At 35.3% G+C, this 12,659-nt stretch overlaps 1 protein-coding gene across 1 annotated transcript in view; it reads left to right on the top strand.

Annotated features, from left to right (window-relative positions):
- etfbkmt (electron transfer flavoprotein subunit beta lysine methyltransferase) overlaps nucleotides 1-11,123 on the top strand; it is a 12,307-nt gene extending 1,184 nt beyond the window's left edge. Inside the window, exons 2-3 of the mRNA XM_056452185.1 lie at nucleotides 9,019-9,149; nucleotides 10,692-11,123. Coding sequence (XP_056308160.1) covers nucleotides 9,019-9,149; nucleotides 10,692-11,047 — 487 coding nt within the window. The 3' untranslated portion in view covers nucleotides 11,048-11,123. The remainder of the gene's footprint in view (nucleotides 1-9,018; nucleotides 9,150-10,691) is intronic.
- The last annotated feature ends 1,536 nt before the right edge of the window (nucleotides 11,124-12,659 follow it).

Below are 12,659 nucleotides of genomic sequence, written 5' to 3'. Positions count from 1 at the left end.
AAAAATACTTAGGAGTAGTAAAAAAATTTTTTACATGAAGTGAATAAGTGTTTTAACAAAAAGTGTCCGTATGTAATTTTCACCGCTAGAGAGCGCGTAATCACAACAGACGTTTTTTTCTGAAGACAAATTCAAGTACAAACCATTACGGCTTATTTCAACAACTAGACACATACAGTGTCACTGTTGATACAGAAATGCGTGTATAGGAGCAAAGGAAGAATAAAGAGAGAAACGAGGCTCTTATTCTAGTTGCAAAAATGAGTCCAAGGCATGTTAATGTTTCCCGCTATTTCTGTTGATGAAATGCAGAGACTTTACAAATAATTTAAGGTTATTCCTCCATCCGTTAAAGAAGGCTTTAACATTTTCATATTATCATTTATGATTAAAGTGTTTGCATAAAGTAATTCAATTATTTAGGATGTCTTTGTCCTCTGACATGCAAACTTGGATTGAGACCACAGTCAAAAGGTGTATTTGAATTCGTTTGGACTGCAGTTTTGAAATTCCATCCAAAATTCTTTTACAACTTCACAGTAAAAAAATGTTCAACCGTTTCTATATTATTCTCACAAAAGCAGCATGAATGGGCTCTATGCACAGCTAGAGTTTTAAAGGCAACGTTAAACTTCCAGTGAAAGTGGAATGTGACCATTTTCAATTGCACAAGGTCGTTTTTGCAGCATCGATGTTGTAATGTAATTCCAATATATTCAGTTAAATAGACTTAAACATTTAGTTGTTCAAGTGTAAAACGAGATGAAACACCGTGTAACCACTAGCGCCGTCTGTAGCAACCAGCTAGAGCAGAAATTTCATTGAAAATACTGGGGTAAAATAAAATATTATTTTAAAGACATTGCGGGGGGAATTTAATGCGGTGCTTTTTGTCTGATCTGAGACCCACGTCATATCGTATATCTAACGGGCAGTGAAGATTGCTCATTTTTTTAAAAATCAGATCTTAAACGTGACAATTTTGTAATGGAAAGACAGTTTACCGGAAGCCCTTGGGCTGCCTGGCTAAAAATGACAAGTCTGTGTGCATACATATAGCCCATTGTATTCCCAATTTAATTCTTCTTGTAAAAAGTTTCTAGATGATGGATAGATGTCATTTAAGAATTTAAACGCTAGCCTACTGTCTCAATACAACACGTTTTTACAAATTTAAGTGGATCGAACATAAAACAATTAAGTTGTCCCCCCCAAAAAACCTAAGAATTGTGTTGTTTACAACTAAGTCAGTCCCAGTCAGTCCTCGTATACAGCAGTCTTTCCCACCTGCAGCCTTAGAGCAGATCAGTCCTCTGATTTTGCACCGGCAGTGTGATGTATTATCATTGTACAGTCAAACTGATCTGCCTCTCATTTATTTTAACAATTTAATTTGACCATTTATTCTTTTTTTGTTCACAATCACAGATATTTTAGTGACAGTTTCGAAACTTGTATGAGTATATTACGTCTGGGAGATCACTGCAAATTCACTACACATCTATACTGATATGTTGTATTCAAACAGCAATAAATTTAGTTAAATTGACATGTATAAATAAAGCATAGTGCAAATATAAATACCCCTTTAATAACCATAGGCTGTTAAACAAACAGAAACCGTAGAACGTGATGACGTCAGCAATATTCAAATTAACGTATGATGTAATGTAGCAACTTTTAGTGACTTTTCCGACAGAGCTTAGCGCCTTTTCATTGAAAATAGTTAGCATCGATGCTTTCAATGAAGAGTGCATTACTTGATTTTAAAGTAATTGAAGGAAACACACTGTCTACTATCTATGATTATTTTTTGAACATTAATGTTGAACAACTGAAATTAAAACACACATTGTCTAAAACAAACAGTCACTTTTCCTTATAAAAAAGTGAAAATAAATATCTTAAAATATTTTTAATGTTTTTCATATAAAAAGTAGAAAATAAGCAGCATCTCTTCTAACTAAAATAACTTGTATATCCTGTGAATATTTTATTTTATAGCATTATAATATAACAGTACATTTCTTGCACGCAGTATGGAAAGTAATTGAAATGACTGACCTCTAAAATTTTGATAGATTATTGGCTCTCAATGTCGGCTTCAATTATTTTTCGATTAATTGCCCAGCCTTAGTTTCAACTCATTTTTAATAAATTGTTTAAACAAGCAGTGTATTTCCTCCTCAGTTGACATGGAAAGTATTATTATTAAGTAATGTGTTGGACAATACATGTCTAATAAACATATTTGTAAACTGTTTCTATTTACTTTAATACTTTCAATACAGAATGATCTCGTTTCTGGTGCAATATTAGAATACAACACCAAATAGATGAATTATTCCTAGCAGGATATCAAAATAGCCTTAATAACTTTATTGAATTCTGTAAATGATCATTGGAGATTAAATTATCACAATTCACTACAATATGAAGATTTACCAAAATTGTTCATCAATTGTGATATAGCCCAAATTTCCTTTTTCCATGCAAGACCCTAGAAACAAAGACAAGTTCAACTTCAACTTGAGCTTTATTGTCATGTGTGGACAGTTGTTTGAAAATGTTGTGTCTCGCAGGACCACTGTGCTTTATCAATGAACATAATCATAAATCTAAACACAATACTGGACATAAGAGCGATTTCAAACCAATACATGACTAACATACTGGAGTGGTAATCTAACTACACTAACCACTAACTATACATGTACTTCATACCTGCCAACACTCCCGTTTTTCGCGGGAGTGTCCTGTCTCATCTCCCGTATTGTTCTGTCTCCCAGAAAACTCCCGGAACTCCCCCTCCCCCCTTCCGGTCCTCAGCTTTTTGATTCAGTCTCCATGCGCACCGAACCCAACGCGCAACCATCTTCTTACCAGCTCCACAGTTCACGCGCACCTTCCAACCCCACCCCCACTAACCCGTTCTTCACTTTGTGCGCACCCCTAGATAAAATCTCCCGGATTTTATGATCCGAATGTTGGCAGGTATGATGTACTTTAAATACTTAAACTATACATATAACCCAAGACTTACCATATAAGTACTTTTGCATAAGACATAATTTTGTGTAAGATATTGTGCAAGGGAGGTGTTTAAGGTTGAAGAAAACAAGTATGATTTGTGGTACATTCACAAGTAAACATCGTTTTTCTTATTGAGTCCATGTAAGATGGAGTTTAGGTAAACTGTCTGGTGCTTATAGAGAGAAGAGCATTTCTACAGGTGGTTTGTCAAGCCCACTCACATGTGTGATGCACAGTCAGAAATGTTTTATAGAGATATGGAGTGATTTTAAGTGATTTTTTTTTTACTTATTATCATTGAAGTATGGTTTTTTTTATATACTTTAATTTCAAACATTTACATGGCTTTAAAGTGCCCATAAAATCAAAATAAATTGCTTTTAGCATCAGCATGTTAGTCTTAAGGATACCTATAAGCTAGTGTGCCAGGCTCCAAATTGGTGAAAGAATTAACCTTCACAGTTTTAGATTGTTTTGATGTCATCTTATATCTGATCAAATCTTCTGACCAATCAAATGCTCTCTACTATCTGACTTGTCCCGCCCCCTTTTGTGTCATGGAAAATAGTTTGAATTGTCTAGGTTATTTTTTCAGGTCAAACATAAAGTGTCAGGGTCGAGTGTAATTGCTACAGCAAAAACAGCAGCTAGAGAAAGTCTGCCCAAGCATTCTGGACCCAGCATTCATTCATGTTTCCTCTATGTCAGGCCCGGCGCTACGGGGGAATTTGAAAATTAATTCTGTCATTAATTACTAACACTCCATCATTACAACTTTTAGAACACACATTTAGATATTTTATATTTACAATTGTGAAACTAAAACAATAGTCCAGAGATCTGGGGCCTCATGTATCAATGCTGCGTACGCATAAAAACTTTGCGTACGCCAGATTTCACACTCACGTTTGGATTTACGAACAATGAAATTAACGTGAGAATGTGCGTTGGTCCACGTCAACTTCATGTCTGGCATATGTGTATTTCTTGTGTGTGCTTGTTTTATTTCCTTTGGCGACTCCTAGAGGCAATTATGTTAAATTGCACACTACAAAGTATCGGACCAACAAAGTATCCTGGCAACTAGTTCTTTCCAAAGGGAACTGGCAGACCGGTCGGGGTTAAGTCAGTCCTCTTTGAGCCGTGCAATGCCAGATGTATGGGATGGGATCATCCGCATGTCTAGCAGGTATATAAGGTTTCCATGCCATGCAGTTGACCACCCAAACACATTAAAGCGCAGTTTGCAGCGATCGCCGGTTTTCCCAATGTAATCGGATCGATCAACTGCACGCACTTTGCTGTAATGGTGCCATCTGAAGACGAATTTGCATACGTGAATGGGAAACATTTCCATTCAATAAATGTGCAAATAATATGTGATGCTCAAATGCGCTTTGAGGTAGCCTTGGTCAACCCATGATTCATTTATCCTCACAAACAGCATGGTTGGGATGAGGTTCCAAGGTGGCAGGGTGCGCGATGAGTGGCTTTTTGGTGAGTGATATATTTAAAGATATTATTCCAGCTAAATTTTATTTTATTGTATTTTATTTTATTGAGTGTAATTATTTCAGTGCATATCAGGAGAGCGCGGTTATCCAATAAAGACGTGGCTGTTAACCCCCCTCAACAACCCACAAACTGACCAAGACCGCAGATACAATGATGCCCATTCTCGCACTTGGTCAGTTGTAGAGAGGGCGATTGGGCAGCTTAAATACCTGTGGCGCTGCCTTGATAAGAGCAGAGGGGTGCTGCTATACCGCCCTAACAAAGTGTTCCTCTAATACATCTGTCTCCCACAGACACGGATACTACTCCAGACAGTAAAGTGTCCCCCACAATTGAGGCAACTCTCTTCTCAAAGGGTGTTAGTTCAGCATCCCCTGTTCCCCCACATGTTCGGTCCACACTTTGACGGTGCGCCGCTGTTCTCCTCTTAACCTACACCTTTACATCGGACCATTTCTTTTTTAATTCACTCACAGTTCGATGTTCAGACCCCACTGTGTTAACCGCGTCAGCTAAACTCTCACACTAAATTTTTTTTTTTTTGGTATTAATTCCGGAGGACAAACTTGCAAATAACACAGTTTCTCTCCGGTCTACCTCCGATAGGAGCACCTTCAATTCACATTCTGTGAAGTTTTCTTTTTGCTTGCTTTTGCCATTGGTTTTTCGTTTGGTTTTGCCAAAGTAGATTCATTACCATATTTACCATAGGTAGGGAGGGGTTTTGCGCTCATGCACGTGCGCTCAGTTTCATGTTAATTTGGATGTGCAAAGAGAATATGCGTGGGATTCCGCGTACGCAGTGTTTCATACATATGATGTTTTTACTGCATACGCATATTTACAGCTCTGTTCGTACGCAATGTTTTAGTATGAATTCAACGCAAGTCTTTGTACATGAGGCCTCTGGTACCTGCATCAGGTCAGAGTGTGCCCGTATAAACGTGCATGCAGTGGCAAGGGTGCACTCTAAACTCACACGGGAGAAAACTGGACTAGTGGATACAACTCTCTTGAGCTCTAATGGGAAGAAACGCAAAAGAAATTTACCGTTAAATTAATTTTAGCAGAGACAAGTTAGGACACTTAAAAAATGTCTTTTGAGTTTAAAGATAATCTTTGATGATGCGAAGTCAAGTTTACAGTAATAAATGAAATAGATAGGCCTATTATAGTGCGTGATGTGGATTTGCCGCGGATCAACCTATCACATGCGCTGCAGGTAGGCTGAATGATAATCTTTAAAAAATATGTAATTTAGGCTGTACTGCTATTTGCTTATGCAAAATTAAACACCAGAAAATAGGCCTATTCTAACAGCTAATATACAGTTACCATATCGATTTTATTTTGACTTGTAGCTCATTGCGCTAAAAATGAAAATGTAACCTGAAAACAAGTTATTAAGATAGGCTAAATAAATAAATAAAAGGATGAGTAGGCCTAACAGCTTAATGGTTTATGGTGGCAATTTTACAAATGCCAACTGGACAATTTCACAAAAAAACCCACTTATAGCCTAACATAAATTGATAGCCTAACATAAATCTTTAATTTTACGTTTACCTTTAAACTATTATATTTTTTGACATAAAATGGAAATAAGGAAAATAAAATATAATTTAAACCACTCGTTTGGCGCTGAAGCCGTGATCCGTCTGCGTTTTAAATGGTATCGTTGCATAACCTTCATTGATAAAATTAGTAATAGCGAAACTGTGCATATTATTATTACTTTAAAAAAGTTTATTACTGCCAAAGTAATAATAAATAAGTGAATAAATAGCCTAAATTAAAGGAACAAGAGGGACCAAAATCAGTCACCAGGTCTAGTGCCCCCCTATGGGATTTAAATTCCCCCTCAGTTGTGACACCCTGGCGCTGGGCCTGCTCTCTGTGCATCTGTGTTCTTATCTTGAGTATTTTCCCACTTCTCATTTAAAATGTGCAATTATTTCCTTGACCAGCACTGATCTCCATCAAATTAATGAAGCAAATCCTCAGTTTCTGATACTATATCAAAACATAAACTACTCCTTAGTGTTTCTCATCTGCCTGCCACCATTATCTCTCTCCTGTTCCTGCCAGGTGCCATATCTGTGATGAAACTCCCCTTTCATTATTTTCTAACCATGGCATTCTAACCATTTCTAACAGATAGTGTGTTTCTCACGGGAAATACAGACTTGAATTCATTCTATTGTAATGTTCTGTCCTCACACAACAACTTTACATGCATAAATGCAAATAGTAATACGTAGATGTAAATAAAACTAAGGATTTTCCTCAACACTTTGAGATGAATCTCATTTGCCACAGCCATGTCACCTTGCAGCCCAAGACCGGTTACTCACTGAAGCTAATGCCTAGTTCACACTACAGGATTTTAAACATCGGCAGATCGCTGTGCTGTTCACACTTGATTTTGTGTCTTTTAATCTCTGTAATGTTCACACTACGCGACACTAAGTAAATGATCCAAAAGAGGGGGGTGACACACTACAAGATCTGACAACAACTCGTTCCCCAACAGCTCAGTCCAGCTACCAAACCACAGCCAATGAAATGTTGAGGGAGGAGTCGTCAGAAAAAGCTGAACACTGCTTGTGTGCTGATGACATCACTGACAGCGTTTCAGGCTTTTAAGGAAGCATTTAAAAACATCATCAATCAGCTGATGCATCAGCGGATCAATCGCTTATCTGCAAGGTTCAAGTGGAATAATACGCAGAGAGTTTTAAATTTTTGTAATTGAATAACTCTTTGAAATAAAACTAACATCTATAACACCCTGACGTTTCCTTAATATCTGTGTATTTCTTTCTAACATTGTTATTTTTTTAAATTACAAAACAGTAAAGAACTGAGCATTTCTACCTTTAATTACCATATTGGTCAAAATGACTGCATGAATGTCTGCTACTTTTCGCTGTGACTTTAAATATGCGTGCATTTTTTTGCCTAGCAACTTCCTGCTAACATAAACATAACTTTCTGATAGCAAAAACATAAATTTACTTCAGATATATCTTTCAAAACAGCATATGGAGGGAAATAGCTCCTGTTTTAAAGTGAAAATGAAAGCGAGCCCCAGACCTTTGCGTGTTCTAGTCTCTTATCTCTCAACTACATATTTATAGACTGTATTACCAAAAAAAGATAATATTTTTAGGGTAATGGTGTCATTAAATATGATGACAGATATTCAGAGCTTAATTTTAATATCTCAATAGAAGCTTTGAATGTAAATATGATGTGACAATATGACGTTTTATATGAGAACGGTCAGAATGAGCAATATGGTAATTGTAATAGTTACAAAATGCTAGTTCCCCTGTTAATATATCCTACTCTCATGTCCGTGTTAATGCAGAATGAAGCGAGTGCATTGATGCCCATTCTGGCCAATCACAGACGTTTCTGTTGGGCTCCTGAGCACACAGGCATTCAGCTAAAGCTGATATGCTAACTCATTGGCTGAAGCTCGTCACTACATCTAACCACACGTGGGTCAAGTCGGCCGACTACTCTGGAATATTTAGCATGCTAGATATTGGATTTTCATCTGTGAGGTGTCGGCGACGCTTCAGCGAGCCTCTTTGACGCGTTGTTCAGTAGTTCACACATAAAGACTGGCGAGCGCCATGCACCTGCAGATTTCTTCCTGATCCCAGCCCGATCTGTCGACGAGCTCGTTAACTTCCAAATCAGGCTCAAATCAGGCTTTAAATCCTGTAGTGTGAACTAGGCATAAGCAGGGCTGAGCCTGGTCAGTACCTGGATAGGAGACCACATGGGAAAACTAGGTTGCTGTTGGAGGTGGTGTTAGTGAGGCCAGCAGGGGGGGCACTCAATCTGTTGTCTGTGGGAGTCCTAATGCCCCAGTATAGTGAAGGGGACACTATGCTGTCAGTGAAACCCATCATTCTGATGAGACGTTATACCAAAGTCCTGACTCTCTGTGGTCATTAAAGATCCCATGGCACTTCTTGTAAAGTGTAGGAGTCCTGACCAAATTCCCTCCATCAGAACTTATCTATCATGGCCTCCCAACCATCCCCATCCACCAAATTGGCTCTTTCACTGTCTCTCCACTCCACCAGTAGCTGGTGTGTGGTGAGCGCTTTGGCGCCATTGTCCTGTGGCTGCCATCACATCATCCAAGTGAATGCTGCACACTGGAGGTGGAGTGGGGAGACCCTCTCATGCTTGAAAAGCGCTTTGGGTGTATGGCCATACATAATAAATACCATATACAAATATACACTTTACATTTGAGGCGCTTGAGCTCAGCCACTCTCAAAACTCTCTCACACTCTTTAAAATGAAATTGGTTGTTTTTAAGGGGAGGGGCTACTCTATGCCCCACCCTTTCTTCATTTTTTTCAGTTGAAATTACGTTCCACGTTGAACAAAAATGCACATTTCGAAGTAAAATCATTATTGAACGTTTGTGAACTGTTTCCTTAGATATCTCTTGAATAATCCTGAAGTGTCTGCGGGCAGAAAGGTGCTGGATCTGGGCTGTGGTTGTGGAGCATCTGCCATTGCTGCTAAAATCAGTGGAGCTTCCTGTGTAGTGGCCAATGACATTGATCCAAGTCAGATTTGTTTCTGTTTCTCAAATCCCACAGCTTTCGTCATTATGATTTATAAAATGTATCATCTGTAAAAAATGTGTAACCATTACTATTTTGTGAGATATATTAGAAATCTTGCTATTAAGATTTTTACATTTTTATTTTTTAATTACACTTTATGAAATGTATTTAATAATATAAATATTTAATAAAAAAATTAAATGTTATATCAACCTTTTAAACCATTATACTGATGTATTATATGTATATATTATATATTATACCATACTGCTGAATTATTATCATATTCATATGAGCATTTACACATGTACTGTCAGAACTGATCATTGTAACCAGTAAATTAACAACATAAATTGGTTAATTATTGATGTATATTTTACTTGATTTTATAAATATATTTTAAAATAATTATTTATATATTTTTAACTAGCATTTATATCATTAATATACTTTGAAATGTAATAAATGTTAACATTTATTGAAATGTTTTATATTTTATTTTCATTTTAAGTTATTTGAAACGGCCTAACTAAATGACACAACATAACTTAATGTCAAACAAATAAAAACACTTAAAGATTTATTGAGTTATTATCTATTCTGAATATGCGTAATAAATATATTAACATGTACAGTTGTATGAATGATTTAATCATCATAATATTCAATTCACATAAACTATGTACTACTTATAAACTTAATACATTTTCTAGCATACAAAAACACAATATTACATTAATAAGTGGTATTATTTTAGTTTTACGGATTTAGTTGTATTTGACTATAACAACCATGACATTCATTATTTAAAATAAAATAAATATTATTATTTAATTAAATATTATTATTATTTAAAATGTATTTTTTTAATCATTTAGTTTAACAAACCATAGCGAGAAAATAAAAATACATTAATATTATATACAATCATAATTTATATATATATAAATATATAATTATAAAATATGATGAATATAACAGAAACATAATTATAAAATAAAAATATTTGAAAAATAAATTAATTATTAATTATTATTATATATACATATATATATATATATATATAATTGCTCCAGTCATTATTGCTGTTATTACTATTACCATTATTAATAATAATAGCAATAATAATTAAAATTACAGTGATTTCTGAAGGATCATGTGACTGAAGACTGGAGTAATGAAGCAGAAAATTCACCATTAAAATCACTGGAATAAAATATTAAATGAAATTATAAACTACTAAACAGTTATTTTATAGTGCAATATTTCACAATTTGTACTGTAGCAGGAGAAGCTTATTTTAAAACTTAATTTTAATTTAAAATTTAAAAATCACCAACTTTTGGTCGGTAGTATATATATATATATATATATATATATATATATATATATATATATATATATATATATATATATATATATATATATATATATATATATAAAGTATACTGTTTATATATTTTGATTCATTTTAAGACGTTTCCTTAGGGTGTTTCAAAGTTTTATAATATTAAATTAAAATAGATATATTTTTAATTGCAGTTGCTGCCATTGCCATAAAAATGAACTGTGAACTGAACAACTTGGCGCCCTTACCCTGTGTGACAGAAAACCTGATTGGCTCAGAGGCTGAGTGCTGGGATCTCATTCTTCTGGGAGACATGTTTTACGATGAAGCTCTGGCTGATAGGTTGCACCAGTGGCTCCAGACGTGTACAAACACATATGGGACACAGGTGCTTATTGGTGACCCCGGAAGATCTCAGTTTGAAGACCACAACATCAGGAGGTCACTGCATCAGCTGGCCCACTTTCAGCTGCCCGATTCAGTCAAAGAGGAGAATTATGGACTGACAAGCAGCGCTGTGTGGATATACAACTGCAAGCCTGATCATTAGCAGCTTATGCATTTATGGGTATGTAAACATAATCTATGTAAATAAAAGATTCTTCCAGACTTGGGCTACATTTTAAGCACTTACCATTCGTTTTTCTTGAGCCTTTTCTGCTGCCAGTCTTGGATGATTTTGAGTGTTAATTTGACCACAACTTTCTCTGCGCAAATGGAATTATTTTTGGTCACATCTTATTTTGACATATTCATAAAATGCTCTGAAAATTGTCTAAAACTTAACAATACACTCTGGACAAATTTTATTATGTTGGTGCTAATTTTGTCACATTGACTTCCATTATAACAACATTTTTTATTCCAAAGCTATATAATCATGCGTTCTTGCTTGTTTTCCCTGTTAGGAGGTACAGAGGGTCAAAAATAGGTATAGTTGGAGTCTTTACGACAATATTTTCAAAACGAGATGAGCCTAAATACGTATACAAACATTATTTTTAATATTATTTTACACATACATATGTATAACAGTTCTGTCCGGTTCTTGATTGGCTGATAGCTGTGCAATATTCTGCAATAACAGCACTCGTACAGCCTCTTCACCCTTGTGTATTACTCCGCCCACGTAGAATGACAGCAGATCAATAAACTCATTACAATTTAATAAATATTGCAGCTGTTGGACAACATAATGTACTTTTGAGGCTTTTTAGTCTAGTATGTAGTTGTTTAGATTGCATCTATGCAGTTTATTTATAAGGATAGTGCCTATTTTAAATATTTATAATTTCTGAGATTCATCGCCTTGGCGGCCATCAGCCTGTCATACTGTGCAGGGCAAAAGAGGGTTAGCGGTCCACCACAGCATGGCGACAGAGACCGCATAATAAGTGCTTAAGGGAGAAAAAACTCTGCGGAAATTTCATATTACAGCTGATCAAATCAAAACAGGTACGTGACACTAAGTCGATCTCTCTCTTATGTATGTTGTAGTGCTATATTTATACCATGGTAATTTGGTAGTGTTTGCTTTGCTTTGGCTTTTTCAGAATAAATTATTTTGATCTCCCGATTGCAACTGAAAAACACTGGGAAATCTGTAGACTGATGGCATTAGTCACCTGTTTTGTCATCACCTTAGACATTACGCTAGAGAATCATTCAAATAGTAGCTCTAAAATGCATTGGTGAATTAGTAACAATTTCTGCTGTTCTGACGTCAGCTACAGAAGTGAATGAATAGTGGAAGGAAGTAGTTCCTCATACAAAAGGATTTTAGACTCTCCGTGTTTAATTTTCTTTTTTATAAACACGATTATGCCATCGAACTATTGTATAAATGCAATATCACGTGAGTAGCAATGCAATATGGCTGTATATCATCACTAAGGCACTTGGGCAAGGAAATTTTTAACAGTATGTCTGATAATATTTTTTCTTCCGGAGAAAGACTTATTTGTTTTATTTCGGCTAGAATAAAAGCAGTTTTTAATTTTTTAAAAACCATTTTGGGGGAAAAAAACAATGGGCTAAAAATTCTGGGGATAATAATTCTGACTTCTATATATATATATATATATATATATATATATATATATATATATATATATATATATATATATATATATATATATATATATATATATATATATAAATAT

The sequence above is a fragment of the Danio aesculapii genome, chromosome 25, assembly GCF_903798145.1.
Source record: "Danio aesculapii chromosome 25, fDanAes4.1, whole genome shotgun sequence".
Taxonomy (NCBI): Eukaryota; Metazoa; Chordata; class Actinopteri; order Cypriniformes; family Danionidae; genus Danio; species Danio aesculapii.
Note: the sequence above shows the minus strand (reverse complement) of the source record. Positions and strands in the feature narration are given on the sequence as shown.